At 45.6% G+C, this 16,931-nt stretch overlaps 1 protein-coding gene across 2 annotated transcripts in view; it reads right to left on the reverse strand.

Annotated features, from left to right (window-relative positions):
* LOC110525302 (multiple C2 and transmembrane domain-containing protein 1) overlaps window positions 1–16,931 on the reverse strand; it is a 248,137-nt gene that overhangs the window by 38,316 nt on the left and 192,890 nt on the right. For both annotated transcript variants that reach the window (XM_036979436.1, XM_036979435.1), the window contains exon 15: window positions 9,136–9,252. In XM_036979436.1, coding sequence (XP_036835331.1) covers window positions 9,136–9,252 — 117 coding nt within the window. The remainder of the gene's footprint in view (window positions 1–9,135; window positions 9,253–16,931) is intronic.

Below are 16,931 nucleotides of genomic sequence, written 5' to 3' on the forward strand. Positions count from 1 at the left end.
AAACTAAGATGGCTTCAGCTCCAGTTGTGTGTGGAGGGAGTAAATAGTAGTCAGAGGAGCAGTGTCTGTTTATAGTTCAGTAGGGTTGGCTAACGGCTTCTTCTGGTGTGGCAACTGCTTGGCATCTGACCATAAGGTGCTACAGAGGGTAGTACGTATGGCCCAGTATATCACTGGGCCAAGCTTCCTGCAATACAGGACCTATATAATAGGCGGTGTCAGAGGAAAGCCCATAAAATTGTTAAAGACTCCAGTCACCCAAGTCAAAGACTGTTTCCTCTGCTACCGCATGGCAAGTGGTACCGGAGCGCCAAGTCTAGGACCAAAAGGCTCCTTAACTAACAGCTTCTACCCTCAAGCAATAAGACTGATGAACAATTAATCAAATGGCCACCCGGACTAATACATTGAACCCCCCCTCCATTTGTTTTGTACACTGCTGCTACTTGCTGTTTATTATCTACACATAGTCACTTTACCCCTACTTACAATTATTATTGTCATGTTATTGTGTTACTTTTTATACATTTTTTCTTTAGTCTATTTGGTAAATATTTTCTTAACTCTTCCTGACCTGCACTGTGTCACGTCCTGATCTGTTTCATCTGTCCTTGTGATTGTCTCCACTCCCCTCCAGTTGTCACCCATCTTCCTCATTATCCCCTGTGTATTTCTACTTGTGTTCTCTGTTTGTCTGTTACCAGTTAATCTTGTTTGTCAAGTTTTTCTCAGCTCCTGCTTTTCCCCAGTCTCTCTTTTTCTCGCCTTCCTGGTTTTGACCCTTGTCTGTCCGGACTCTGAGCCTGCCTGACCACTCTGCCTGCTCCTGACCCTGAGCCTGCCTGCCATCCTGTACCTTTGCCCCTACTCTGGATTACCGACCTCTGCCTGATCTGACCCTGACCCTGCCTGACCACTCTGCCTGCTCCTGACCTTGAGCCTGCCTGCCGTCCTGTACCTTTGCCCCTACTCTGGATTACCGACCTCTGCCTGATCTGACCCTGAGCCTGCCTGTCATCCTGTACCTTTGCCCCACCACTCTGGATAATCGACCCCTGCCTGCCTTGACCTGTCGTTTGCCTGACCCTGTTGCTGTAATACACATTGTTACTTCAACACAGTCTGCACTTGGGTCTTACCTGAAATGTTATACACTGTTTGTTAAGGGCTTTAAGTAAGCATTTCACGGTAAGGTCTACACTTGTTGTATTCGGCGCATGTGACAAATAAAGTTTGATTTCATTTGTTCCTGACCTGCGCTACTGAGATACAGTCTTTCTTTCTCTCTCCACCCCAAGGACTCTTGAGGAATGGCCATTCAGGCTATGATTTCTCTCTCTTACACTCTGACCATGCTTAGAACAATGCCTTGTAAAATGCTTGTTCATGTTATTTTTTAACTTAAACTTTATGCTTTGTATGTGAATCCATTCATTTTACAAAGTAATTAAATACACTTGTATTTAGAATCCATCCTCAGACATTTCTTCACTGCATATTATTGGCTAATTGCTTCGTCTAATCATGAGTCGCATGTGAGGTATTTATAATATCATACATGATAAATATTACTACACAATGTGTTAGAATCAACAACCATAAAGGAAGCACAAAAAAGAGATCATGGATTTTTCCAAACACAGCCTTTACTACAGTACACAGCACACTATCATACTGTAGGCCCCATGCTATCTAAAACAGAGCTATTAACTATAGATAGGCATGACCCACAGAGACAGAGGGAATGATAGTCATTCCCCTGTTTTCTATTCCTCCTCCCGTCTAGCCTGCGGTAAAGAGAACAGCCTTGTTCACCGGTACGAGAGTGTAAAATGTATAAACAAAAGGAAGGACATGTCATCTCATCAGCCCTGAAGATTTCCACAGCTAAACGCTGTGTCTCCGGAAGACATCAATTACCCCCCCCCTCCCAATTCTGTAATGATGAAGACTGTTTGTTTATCGTATCATTTAGCTGTTTATCCCCTTATCACATCATCTGAATTACCATCATTACAACCCAACGCTTCAAAGACTCACTGATGACAGGATGGTGGAACGCTCACACCGCCTGCACCGCCGCAAAGACTCACTGATGACAGGATGGTGGAACGCTCACACCGCCTGCAACGCGCTTCAATCCAACACTTTACCAAGGGGAAATTAACATATTCATAGCGTTCAAATCTTCTGAACGGTACAGGTTATACTCACAGATTACAGAGGGTACATGTATATATACAAATACTCAGGTGAAATATGTCAAATACACAGCTTGGTGAAAGGTCTAAATAAAGTATAGACCATTTAGTGTGGAGTGGTGCTTGTGAACACATGCTCTGGAGGGCATGAGTCCTGCAGGGTTTATGTGTGTCTGGCTTGTTTAAAACCAGTTTATAGGGTCAGGGCCATGGCAAGCCATTTCCTCTGTTCAGTCATTAAGCCCCAGTAGGCCTCACATCCTGACACCTGTGTGCCCTAAAGGAGCAGGGAGCAGGCAGAGATATGGATGTACAGTAGGAAACTACAGCAGACTTTTACTTGGCCTGCTGGCTGGGGGGAGGAGAGGGAATAGTAACCCTACAGTGGATGTGGATACGCCGGACTACCACTCAGGGCTTGGATGGGTCGATGAACCTAAACACACACACACGCACAAGGATAAACACACACACGCACAGGGATAAACACACACACATATACACAGGGATAAACACACACACACTAGACAAGATAGAAATCATCCTTTGCCATGCAAACACCATCCCCCTCTCTTCCTCCGACCCCCACCAAGTTTCCTACCGCCAGGCTGGCTGAAGAAAATCCACAATCTCTGCTCTCTTTCTCCTAACCTTTCGAATGATAGCCGCTAGTGGAATGATAGCCGCTAGGGGAATGATAGCCGCTAGGGGAATGACAGCCGCTAGGGGAATGACAGCCGCTAGGGGAATGATAGCCGTTAGTGGAATGACAGCCGCTTGGGGAATGACAGCCGCTAGGGGAATGATATCCGCTAAGGGAATGACAGCCGCTAGGGGAATGACAGCCTTAGGGGAATGATAGCCACTAGGGGAATGATATCCGCTAGGGGAATGACAGCCTTAGGGGAATGATATCCGCTAGGGGAATGACAGCCTTAGGGGAATGATATCCGCTAGGGGAATGACGGCCTTAGGGGAATGATATCCGCTAGGGGAATGACAGCCTTAGGGGAATGATATCCGCTAGGGGAATGACGGCCGCTAGGGGAATGACAGACGCTAGGGGAATTGACGCCGAGACAGACATCCCAACGAGCATAAAGGTAAACTCTCTCTCCTCCCCTCTCCTCCTCCTGGTTTTCCTCCTTGATATGTGAGAGGGTTTTAACTGCTGCTGCTGGGGTCTTCCCCTCTCCAGGCCCTGCTTGGTATACTGTGTGTGTGTGTGTGTGTGTATGTGTGTGTGTGTGTGTGTGTGTGTGTGTGTGTGTGTGTGTGTGTGTGTGTGTGTGTGTGTGGTGTGTAGGTTTAGGCTCTGGAGGAGAGGGGCGATCAGAGTGGAGGGCTGGAAGACTGATAAGGAGAGTAGGCAGTCTATCTGACCCGACCCTTCACAAGCTGCAGAGCCCTGCTCTCACAGGGAGGCCTTCTGTCTGGACTGACTCAGGCCTGGCTCACCCAGCAGGGGGCAGGGAGGGGTGTGGTTGGCTGCTATTATTGATCACACAAACCAGTCCAAGTGCCAATCATTATCATGACAGCATTCAAAAGCGATACATAGAATATGCACTCACTTTCATTTCCACTGTCTTGGCATACACATGTCAGCATTGAGTCAGTCAGAACAATGCAAAGACCTGATTTTTGTTCAAACAAGACTGGGATAGACTTTGTTTGTATCTTTGTGTCTTGGAGAGGGCTGGTCTGTGTGGTAGAGAGAGGGCTGGTCTGTGTGGTAGAGAGAGGGCTGGTATGTGTGGTAGAGAGAGGGCTGGTATGGGTGGTAGAGAGGGCTGGTATGGGTGATAGAGAGAAGGCTGGTCTGTGTGGTAGAGAGGGCTGGTCTGTGTGGTAGAGAGAGGGCTGGTATGTGTGGTAGAGGGGGCTGGTATGTGTCGTAGAGAGGGCTGGTATGTGTGGTAGAGAGGGCTGGTATGTGTGGTAGAGAGGGCTGGTCTGTGTGGTAGAGAGGGATGGTATGTGTGGTAGAGAGGGATGGTATGTGTGGTAGAGAGGGGCAGGCGCCTGACTGAAGAAAGCAGGTGTCACAGAGTGGGTAGAGGAAGTGCTGAAGTCCCCCCCCCCCCCCCCCCCCCCACACACACACACACACATACACACCTACACACACACATACAAACCTACACACACCTACACACACACCACACCACACACAGACACACACACCTACACACACACACAACCCAAACAGTCAGAGAGAGCAGCAACAGAACAACATCAAAGACTGCGGCAGAACACGGAGCAGGAGTGCTGACACTGTTAACAACGACGGGTACAGAGGTTCACAAGGATAAAGAGGAGGAGGCTGGGAGACTGGCGCGGCGTTCTCACCCCGCTATCAACACCGTCTGCCTGCCAGCGAAGACGGGGCGGCACGGGGGAAATTAACGGGGCACAAACGCTCCCAGTCAAAAGTGACATGACCTTTTGATTTTGTCACCGACTGCCATGTCTACCTCTGCACTGAGGAGAACCTACCAGGCACCGCCGAAGTCCTCTCTCCCTCTCTCCTTTTTGTCTACCTCTGAACTGAGGAGAACCTACCAGGCACCGCAGAAGTCCTCTCTACCTTTTGTCTACCTCTGCACTGAGGAGAACCTACCAGGCACCGCCGAAGCCCTCTCTCCCTCTCTCCTTTTTGTCTACCTCTGAACTGAGGAGAACCTACCAGGCACCGCCGAAGTCCTCTCTCCCTCTCTCCTTTTTGTCTACCTCTGAACTGAGGAGAACCTACCAGGCACCGCCGTAGCCCTCTCTCCCTCTCTCCTTTTTGTCTAGCTCTCTGTATTTGGGGCAGGGCCACTGTGGAGGTTTTCCTTTGGTTTGAGTGAAGACAAGCGGACCCAGCCTGCTCTCATCCTTTTCTTCTTCATCAAAATATCGGCTGGCCGGTGGGTGAGAGGCAGAGAGAGCGGCAGAGAGGCAGAGATAGAAAGAGAGAGGGAGAGAGAGAGAGAGGGAGAGAGGCAGAGAGAGAGAGGCAGAGAGAGAGAGAGAGGCAGAGAGAGAGAAACATAGAGAGAGCGAGGCAGATAGAGAGAGAGGCAGAGAGAGCGAGAGACAGAGAGAGCGAGAGAGAGAGAGAGAAAGAGAGAGAGAGAGAGAGAGAGAGAGAGAGAGAGATCACCGGCATCTTTCTGCACCATGACAGCTCATGTTATAATGAACACCTCCACAACATCTGGTAAAGAGTTTTCCAGGCTAGTGGCTCGACAGTGCCGGTCGGTTTTCCAAGGACGGTCATCCAGGCCTACAGCTTTTCCATTGCAGCTGAGCTGTCCCCCGCTTGACTGAGCCCAGCCACCCGGCAACCCGCCCCAGCAATAACCCAGAGACAGAACCCACCATACGGTTCCACGTTTCCAGGATGGGAAATGGGTGACTTCACACTTTAGGGGTAATAGTAATGTTAGTGATGGTGGTGGTAGTGGTTCTGGTGGTAGTGGTGCTGTTGATAGTGGTGCTGGTGATAGTGGTACTGGTGTTGGTGGTGCTGTGGTAGTGGTGCTATTGGTGCTGGTGGTAGTGGTGCTGTGATAGTGGTGCTGATGAGAGTGGTGCTAGTGGTAGTGGTGCTGGTAATGGTGGTGCTGATGGTATTGGTACTGATGGTATTAGTGCTGATGAGATTGGTGCTGTTGGTAGTGGTGCTGGTAATAGTGGTGCTGGAGGTATTGGTGATGGTGATAGTGGTGCTGGTTTTAGTGGTGCTGGTACTGGTGGTGCTGATGATAGTGGTGCTGGTAAAATTGGTGCTGGTAGTATTGGTGCTGGTGAAAGTGGTAGTGCTGCTGGTGAAATTGGTGCTGGTAGTATTGGTGCTGGTTAGAGTGGTGCTGGTGGTGGTGGTGCTGGTTTTAGTGGTGCTGGTGGTATTGTAGGTGCTGGTGGGATTGTAGGTGCTGGTAGTAGTGGTGCTGATGGTATTGTAGGTGCTGATGGTAGTGGTGCTGGTATTAGTTGTGCTGGTGGTATTGTAGGTGCTGTCATCCTATCTTTGTCTACAGACACTAGTCTACACTATCACCTCCCCACAGTAGGGGTCTCTAATAAAAAGCAGAGGGCCAGTTTGTAAGCTTGAACAGCTTTCCATTTTTAAGTAACTTCGAGTTCCATAATGTTTCAACTGCAATGCGAATGGCAAACAATGATGCTGTGGCATTGGTCAGACTAACTGTCTGTAGCTGTAAAGATGTCTTAGGACCCTGTCTCCACAACTGTAATCTCTCCCTCCACCTCTCCTGTCATAGCTCACATGGCCCAGCAGTGCCTGCTATGTTAATCATAACTTTCCTCCATAACAAGCCACACACAGCCTTGGAGAGGGTCACACACAGGGCACCTAATGGTGCAACAGTTGACAGACATGATAACAGGGTTAGAGGTCAGAGGACGACAGTTTAAAAGCAGGGGTCAGTGACATTGTTGCTTCACCAGGCCTTTAATAGCTGGTCTAAGGCCAGCTTTTCTGTTCAGCACATCTACTGGTCAAGGTTCAGGCCTGGCTAGGGAGAACTGACCTAAGAGCATCAGTGACCCTGAGGTGAAAATTACAGCATGTAGAAATACAGTGACTGTTTGTCCCCCCCCCCCCCCCCCCCACAGAATGGGAAACACTGACTCAAAACAAACAGACACACCAGTTGTATGCATGAAGAGCTTGGCGCATGCCTGTTTGTTTAGCATGGTTTTCATATAACATTCTCATTCCTTTACACACATCCCACAGTCCGTCTCTCTGTCGCTCTCACAGATGTGTACTACTGTCTGGTTGGTTGTGACTGCTGTGTGTGTCTCTAGAGGGCTCATATTACTAGAAGGTGAAATGACTGCCTGCCTGCCTGCCTGCCCGCCCGCCCGTCCGTCCGTCCGTCCGTCCGTCCGTCTGTCTGACTGACTGATTGACAGTGTGAAGACAGCAGCCGAGCCCAGGTGGGAGATGCAGGGTGATAAACTCCTAGAATGACCCTTACAACATGTCACAGCTCCTCAACCATCACAAAGAGAGGAAAGGAGGAGGAGGGGCAGCCTCATCACATTCAGTTTCACCTATCATCAGCAACTAATATCACACGCCAAGACAAGAGACTGCTGATTTTCTACAGAGGACATTTTTTGTGCCAGCTATAGTGCATGTTCCCTCAGTGCAACGATCTCAGAAGTAAGGTGGGGATAAATGTTAAACAATTAAACAAATGTTCCTGTATATACAGTACACTCCCTAAATAACAAACAAGCACACACACTAACAAATGCACAAAGCACACACACTCATGCAGACACAAGCACAAAGACATGCGCACACACACACACACACACACACACACACCATCCCCGGAGTTGATAAAAACAAACTTCCCTTCTTTTAGGGACTGCAAGTGAGTGGAGTGGAGTGCTGTGACTCATCATGGAATTGAGGCTAGATCAGGGGCTTGGACTAATTGGAAGCAGACATGAGAGCCGACCCCCCCCCCCCCCCCCCAGCTCCACTATTAACCCTCCACCATCTAGTCCCTCCAGCCCCCCTGTCCCCCCAGCCCCCAGCCCCACCATTACCGCTATGGAGGTAAAGAAATAAATAATTTTTTGTTGAATGTTTTTGGTCAAGCAATGCTGCCATCTACAGGGGGACATGTACAGAGCATTGACACAGAGGCGAAACGCAGAAATACACTAGCAACTATGCTCCATGATGTGCATACTGTTATGTATGTGTCCTTTCCATTTTTAAGAGATACCTTCCACTTCCTTCCGTTGAAAAATACATTTATTGGATGCTTTTAATTGTGACCCAGCTACAACATCTGCACTGGCAAAACGCATCTACTGTATGCCTGAAGAACACATCTACTGTATGCCTGAAGAACACATCTACTGTATGCCTGAAGAACACATCTATGCCTGCTTTTCCTCTCCATCTGCCATGAGTATTGCTGTAGAAAACATGAAATAACGTCCAATAAATTCCTAATTCTCTGGTAATACTAAAACTAGTAGGTTCACAGCAACATTCATTAAATCCTGCTCTATATATTTCCAATTCAAGGCCATAAGAAGTTCGTTCTACTTGTTGTTTTCATTGTTTTAACGGCTATCTGTTCCAAATCCCGTATATTCTTTTTAACTGCGCACTCGTGAAAAATTGGGTAATATATTTTGAGAGACGGGGAACTCTTCCCTGTGCATTCTAAGGTAGTCTGGAAACACACTTATTAAAATTAATCACTTCATTGTTCACGCTCGCACCACTCTCTCACGACTCTCCAGGTGCACCTCGGCAATGATTAAAACATGTCCACTTCTCCGTGACATTGCTTTGACACTGTTTAATTGGAATAAGAGATAAAAAATACATGAATTAAATAAATATACAACCAGGTAAGTGGCATAACGTTGCTCAAGGTGACAAGCTATTACGTCCTCTCTTTGCCTCAAAATATGCAAAGGAAGAATTTGGGAGCGATTCTTCAAAGTTCAAGGCACTTGGCATTTCTCATTCAGAAAAGCAGACAGAATTTCCCTCAGTGTCTATTTCTTGGTTGTATTATTTTGGGATTTTTTAAATTCTTTAATTCTTCTTTACTATATCCAGAGGGAAGGTGCCAATTAAATAAGTCCACTCCTTAGTCCCTTCCTGTTACCTCCAAGTTTACAGAATTATTTTACTAATTGTTTTGTTTGAATGCATTTACAATTATGGTGTCTAAGAACAAACACATTGTATATTTTCTATGTAGGGGTTTTGTATCTATTTTCCATAGTAAATGTGTCATTATATTTATGATTAAATCCATATCTATTGAAATGAGATTAAATAAATGATTGACAGAAATGCGTGTGAGATGTAAACGCTTGCCGTATGGGACAATTAAGGGGGCAGAACAGCGTAGTGATACATGACAGGGACACTCACCACATCTTGCCTGGTGTCCTTCCCCGAAGAGATGAGGATATAGTTCCAGGCCAGCGGCAGCAACAGAACCAGAGGAATCATGTAGAGTTCAAAGTTCCACACCACCAGAACAAAGACCTGCATAGGGAGAGAGAGAGAGAGAATTGAAGATCGATAGAGAGAAAAACGTAGGAACTTATGTAGCTGAGACCTGCAATGGCACTTGCACACACACTTGCATATCGCATAATACACATAATACACATCGCATAATACACATAAACAGGAAAGCACACAGACCCATACGTAAGATACTATGACAGCTAATGCAACAGAAGAAAGACTTAAATGGACGGCCATGGTGACAAAACAGGACCCCTGAACCCTGGGCTGGGACAGGGCCTATCTTCATCTGAGGATGAGGAAGATGAGTATCGGCTGTCACAACGTTCCCTCACAAACACCTATCATCCATCATTCACTGGGCTGAGGTCACTTTCTGTTTCAAGCACAATTAGTTAAAATGACCTTCACCCTCAACCCAGCACCTGACCAGCCACACAATGAGCCGCTCACCCTGTCACCCCTCTCCAAATACCCCTATTCCACCTCCCTAGTCAGCTGTTCCATTGATCCCCTCTCTACACCTTATCTCTCATCCTAACTAAAAAAAAGCATCATTCCAGAACTAAGCGCCTCCAAACCTGCGCAGTACAGTCTTTTGCAACCCGAACATAAATGATCACGATCCTATGAAAATGAAATGCTTAAGGAGACATAATTCACAAACACTAAATGGTTGATAGTCCACTTTTGTGAAAGTATAGGTAAAGTACAGATAAAAAATATGACCTATTTCTCTTTATATCTCATCATTTCACAAAATGTTAAAAACATCCTCCGACATCCCTATTTTTGATGAAGAAGATCAATGTAGAAAACACATAACTGAAATGTGAAAAAAATGCAATCCATGTGAAAATATCTTATACATTAACATATTTTCCGACAATGCATATTAATCAATCTCAAGGATGCAAACGTTCATTATTTCAAGTCCATAGAAACATGAAATATGGGATGGGAGAAATGGGTTTTCAAAATGAATTACGTCTGCAACAAATGCATTTATAAAAGATCGCTATAGTTTTAAAGGTAAACTTTCACTGGCAATGAAAATATGTTTTTAAAACACTGAACAGCTGATATATTGGGTGGTCACACCTTGTACAGTCAATGATGATATATCCATGATAAAGCTATACGTTTGGTTGAATAAAGTACATTTTAATCCAGGAAAGTGCTAAGGATGAGAGATGTTCCCTAGCCTCTCATGGAACAGCTGAGGAGTTGGTGGATACATAGTGGATGTGTAAGTCCTCACCTTCTCTGTCCCCCGTTTAACGAACATCTTCCCCCCTACTGACCTCTCTGTCCTCCTGCTGCCTCCCTCTACAACCCCTGCCCTAACACTAGTGTACTGGATCAGGTGTGTACTGGACTCTCTTTCTCTCCCCGTGGATCATCATCCTACACCTTAAAGCCCCAGAACCCAATGCACACACGCTCCCGCATGCCAGGCGCACACACATAGAAATTCATTCATAATTTAGCACCACAGCTAAAATATATAAAAACATGTTTCTACCTCTTTCTCTGTCTTTAATAAAGGTCTGTTAAGGGAATTGGAAAAATAATCTTCAATAATTCAGGAGTGCTTACTAGAAAAATCCAGCACCCGTCTTAATATTTCAATATCCTTACGTGAGCAGACACCATACTGGCTGAGTGAGAGCTGAGCCAGTATGGTGGACACTATACTGGCTGAGCGAGAGCTGACACTATACTGGCTGAGTGAGAGCTGACACCATACTGGCTGAGTGAGAGCTGACACTATACTGGCTGAGTGAGAGCTGACACCATACTGGCTGAGTGAGAGCTGAGCCAGTATGGTGGACACTATACTGGCTGAGTGAGAGCTGACACTATACTGGCTGAGTGAGAGCTGACACCATACTGGCTGAGTGAGAGCTGAGCCAGTATGGTGGACACTATACTGGCTGAGTGAGAGCTGACACTATACTGGCTGAGTGAGAGCTAACACCATACTGGCTGAGTGAGAGCTGAGCCATACTGGCTGAGTGAGAGCTGACACTATACTGGCTGAGTGATAGCTGACAGTAAACTGGCTGAGTGTGAGCTGGCTGAGTGTGAGCTGACACCATACTGGCTGAGTGAGAGCTGACACCATACTGGCTGAGTGTGAGCTGACACTAAACTGGCTGATTGTGAGCTGACACCATACTGGCTGAGTGAGAGCTGACACCATACTGGCTGAGTGTGAGCTGACACTAAACTGGCTGAGTGTGAGCTGACACTAAACTGGCTGATTGTGAGCTGACACCATACTGGCTGAGTGAGAGCTCAGCATTCTATAGCGTTCTCTCTCTTTTTATTTTATTTGACCTTTATTTAACTAGGCAAGTCAGTTAAGAACAAATTCTTATTTTCAATGACGGCCTGGGAACAGCCTGTTCAGGGGCAGAATGACAGATTTGTACCTTGTCAGCTCTGGGATTTGAACTTGCAACCTTCCAGTTACTAGTCCAACGCTCTAACCACTAGGCTACCCTACCGCCACTAGGTAACTCTAGCACTCCCACTCTAGACACAGAGTCTAACTTCAGAACATAAACGGAACCGCACTCATTCACTCATCTACTGTCCCGTACCACCACACAGATAAACAATGATTCCTCTGGTCTTTTTACACTGAAGCACTGCAGATCATATAAAACTGAGCCCTGTGTATTTCAGCAGACAGACCATATCATACTGAACCCTGTGTATTTAAGCAAAACAGGAAACATGTACTTCTGCAAACAAATACAATTCAGTTATATTTTGTCTATTCATCAGCTGTACCAAAATATACAGTACCAGTCAAAAGTTTGGACACACCTACTCAGTCCATGTTTTTTCTTTATTTTAACAATTTTCTACATTGTAGAATAATAGTGAAGACATCAAAACTATGAAATAACACATATGGAATCATGTAGTAACCAAAAAAGTGTTGAACAAATCAAAATATATTTTATATTTGACATTCTTCAAAGTAGCCACCCTTTGCCTTGATGAAAGCTTTGCACGCTTGGCATTCTCTCAACCAGCTTCATGAGGTAGTCACCTGGAATGCATTTCAATTAACAGGTGTGCCTTGTTAAAAGTTAATTTGTGGAATTTCTTTCCTTCTTAATGCGTTTGAGCCAACCAGTTGTGTTGTGACAAGGTAGGGGTGCTCAAATAAGCAAAGAGAAATGACAGTCAATCATTACTTGAAGACATGAAGGTCAGTCAATGCGTAAGATTTCAACAACTTTGAAAGTGCAGTCGCAAAAACCATCAAACGCTATGATGAAACTGTCTCTCATGAGGACCGCCACAAGAAAGGAAGACCCAGAGTTACCTCTGCTGCAGAGGATAAGTTCGTTAGAGTTACCAGCCTCAGAAATTGCAGCGCAAATAAAAGCTTCACAGAGTTCAAGTAACAGACACATCTCAACATCAACTGTTCAGAGGACACTGCGTGAATCAGGCCTTCATGGTTGTATTACTGAGAAAAAAAAACACTACTAAAAGACACCAATAAGAAGAAGAAACTTGCTTGGGCCAAGAAACACGAGCAATGGACATTAGACTGGTGGAAATCTGTCCTTTGGTCTGACGGATTCAAAATTGAGATTTATGGTTCCTGTGTCTTTGTGAGATGCAGAGTAGGTGAATGGATGATCTCCACATGTGTGGTTACCACCGTGATGCATGGAGGAGGTGTGATGGTGTGGGGGTGCTTTGCTGGTGACACTGTCCGTGATTTATTTAGAATTCAAGGCACACTTAACTAGCATGGGTACCACAGCATTCTGTAGAAAAGCGTCATCCCATCTGGTTTGCGCTAAGTAGGACTATCATTTGTTTATCAACAAGACAATGAACCAAAACACACCTCCAGGCTGTGTAAGGGCTATTTGATCAAGTGCTGCATCAGATGACCTGGCCTCCACAATCACCCGACATCAACCCAATTGAGATTAATTGGACCACAGAGTGAAGGAAAAGCAGCCAACAAGTGCTCAGCACATGTAGAGATTCCTTCAAGATTGATAAACACGCTTTCCTGCTGAGGCTGGTTGAGAGAATGCCAACAGTGTGCAAAGCTGTCATCAAGGCAAAGGGTGGCAACTTTAAAGAATCTCAAATATAAAATATTGTTTGATTTGTTTAACACTTTTTTGGTTACTACATGATTCCGTGTTATTTCATAGTTTTGATGTCTTCACTCCAACTCTGCAATGTTGAAATCAGTCAAAATAAAGACACACCCTGGACTGAGTAGGTGTGTCCAAACTTTTGAATGGTACTGTACCTTCACACATACAGTATAGATGTACATCTAAACCAACCTGGTTGAACGTCTGCAATACATTAACATTCTCCTACAAAGGCACGATATAGAGTAAGACATGATTGCAGCTCCCTCTTTTGCAGTGTCTGGCTGGTGTGTGTGTGTCTCTGGTGTGTGTGTGTGTGTGTGTGTGTGTGTGTGTGTGTGTGTCTCTGGTGTGTGGTGCGTGTGTGTGTGCGTCTCTGGTGTGTGGTGTGTGTGTTTGTCTGTGGTGTGTGGTGTGTGTGTGTGTTTCCGGTGTGTGGTGTGTGTGTGTGTGTCTCTGGTGTGTGTGCATCTCTGGTGTGTGTGTGTGTGTCTCTGGTGTGTGGTGTGTGTGTCTGTGTGTGTGCTTCTCTGGTGTGTGGTGTGTGTGTGTGTGTGTGTGTGGTGTGTGTGTGTGCATGTGTGTGTGTGCGTCTCTGGTGTGTGGTGTGTGTGTGTGTGTGTGGTGTGTGTGTGCATGTGTGTGTGTGCGTCTCTGGTGTGTGTGTGTGTGTGGTGTGTGGTGTGTGTGTCTGTGTGTGTGTGCATCTCTGGTGTGTGGTGTGTGTGTGTGCATGTGTGTGTGTGCGTCTCGGGTGTGTGTGGTGTGTGTGTGTGTGTGTGTGTGTGGTGTGTGTGTGTGCATGTGTGTGTGTGCGTCTCTGGTGTGCGGTGTGTGTGTGTGTGCGTCTCTGGTGTGTGGTGTGTGTGTGTGAGTGTGTGGTGTGTGGTGTGTGTCTCTGGTGTGTGGTGTGTGGTGTGTGGTGTGTCTGTCTGTGTCCGTCTAGTTTCCCTCTGCCTGGGGTTATTTAACCTGTCGTCCACCTCATCCCCATTTAGTTATTCTAGCTCTGGGCGAGGCTGTGACTGACAGCTGGAGGAACACGACACCCCGGCCCATCAGAGGCCAAGCCTGCCCCGTCTCACAGCCCCTCGGCTGGGGAGAGAAGACTGCAACGCCGGGACCGGGAGACCTCCCCCATCGCTTCCCTACTGAAACACTCTCTGCCTGGGGAGGAAGGAGAGGGAATCAGCCATGGAGGTCTGTGACCGGAGAAAGGAAAAACACATTTACAGAATCTCAGGCATGTGGCTATACAGTGTGTGTGTGTGTGAGCTTTGTGTGTGTGTGTGTCTACACAGGTATTTTCAGAGCTACACACACACAGCTCACAGGCTGGTGTTTTGGGTGGCAGTGCTAGACTTAGAGACACACAGCTCACAGGCTGGTGTTTTGGGTGGCAGTGCTAGACTTAGAGACACACAGCTCACAGGCTGGTGTTTTGGGTGGCAGTGCTAGACTTAGAGACACACAGCTCACAGGCTGGTGTTTTGGGTGGCAGTGCTAGACTTAGAGACACACAGCTTGCTCCATCCCTTCCTTAACTTCTGTTTTGACATGTGCATGTATGTTTGCATTCCAAACATGCAGCTGTCTAAGGGACTGCATCGCAGTGCTAGAGGCGTCACTGCAGACCCTGGTTCGATCCCGGGCTGTATCACAACTGTCCGTGATCGGGAGTCCCATAGGGCGGCGCACAATTGGCCAAGTGTCGTCCGGGTTAGGGGAGGGTTTGGTCGGGGTAGGCCGCCATTGTAAATAAGAATTTGTTCTTAACTGACTTGCCTAGTTAAATAAAGGTTAAGTATATATATATGTTGAATCAAATAAACCCCTTCTAGTGTATTCCTGGTAGTATAGGTATAAGATAGAAGAAAATAGAATACAATGCTAAGGATCATTTCCTATTTGTTGCACACTGAAAGGAGAGAAATCCATTGTTTCCTGTGTCTACTAAACTCACCCTCAACACGGCATCAGTGTAAGATGCTATTAAGTCATTTATTTGATTTACGTTAACAAATGATGTTATATGGATTTAAATTATTTTCAAATTATTTTTCATGTTAAGGAATGTCAAAATGGAAGCTGTATCAGCTTTAACATCAAGTCAATGATGGCATCTCAAAGCATATGGTCTAACTAATAGATATTTGGGTTGTTTCCAAATGAAAGCAAACCGGCCCTAAAAAAAATTGCACTGAATACAAAATAAGGTAAAAAAATGTACTTCAATGAAAAACTTTTGAAAATACTTTTAAGTACCTACCTCCATTGCATGATTATTGTTCTATAAAAGAATATGTTCACATTGAACATGATATGAAACATTCCATGTGCATTTGTAAAAAGCAATAAGGCAAACTTGAAGTATTAAAAAAAACATTTGGTTATTTCTACAAACTACTAGACAGTGGAAACACAGTGAACAGATAATCCCCTTAAACTCTCTATGATTATTCCATGTATATGTAGTCAATCCATACACATTACATTTCAACACAATAAATAATATTCCTAAAAATAAAAAGGCATTCCCTTATCAAAAGCATGCAAGGCACAGATTTAGGAATATAATCCCATCAGGAACAGATGTGTGTTTCATTCATCTATTACATTTTGATGAAGGTGGAAGATTGGGGCTTTATAGTTTTGGCACTATGTGGTTTACTAAACAGTGCTCCGCTGCTCGGCTTTACGGCTCGGATATGGAGCTCTTGGGGAACGTATGAAGTGCTTTTGGCTGAGCGTGTACTAGTCTAACACCCCTCTCCAGAAGTCAACTGACGTTTGGATTTCAGAGTGAATTTGGCTTTATCTTTACTACATGAATATCTATCCAGATACCAGCCGTCCGCTACCAGATAGCAAATAAAGAACAAGTCATGTTCTGACAGGAAGCCTATACGGGTCCTATTTGGCTGGACAGGACAGTCCCATTCTGTGGTACTAGACTGCCCCCTGCCGGGGAGACAAAGAGCTGTTTTATGTTTAGTAAGAAGAAGTTGTATATCACATCCAAAACATAGAAACAAATATGTCCATAACAACAAGCAATCTGTAATAGACACTTAACCAAAGACACCCACAAATGGTCAAAATGTCCTGTAATAGCAACCGTGTCCATGAATGAGAATAAAACAGAGGTAATTGATTAACACATCCCCATCTGCAGATGTCCTTCTGTCTATGAAAACCAAACCCCAGACTCCACAGTGTCCTCTGAATCAACGTGTCATTGTATTTCACTTTCCCTCATGTTTTCAGTTAGAAAGGTAGTAAAACAGTTATAGTTGATCTATTTCAAGCTGTCCATTGCTGTAGGGCAAAAATTCAGGAGAGGTCTCCAGAGTGGCGCAGCAGTCTAAGGCACTGCATCTCAGTATAAGAGGCGTCACAACAGTCTCTGGTTTGATTCCAGGCTGTATCACATCCGGCTGTGATTGGGAGTCCCATTGGGTGGCATACAATTGGCCCAGGTTGTCCGGGTTTGGCCGGGGTAGGCCGTCATTGTAAATAAGAATTTGTTCTTAACTTGCTGGCCTA

Source organism: Oncorhynchus mykiss, chromosome 6 (assembly GCF_013265735.2).
Source record: "Oncorhynchus mykiss isolate Arlee chromosome 6, USDA_OmykA_1.1, whole genome shotgun sequence".
NCBI lineage: Eukaryota > Metazoa > Chordata > Actinopteri > Salmoniformes > Salmonidae > Oncorhynchus > Oncorhynchus mykiss.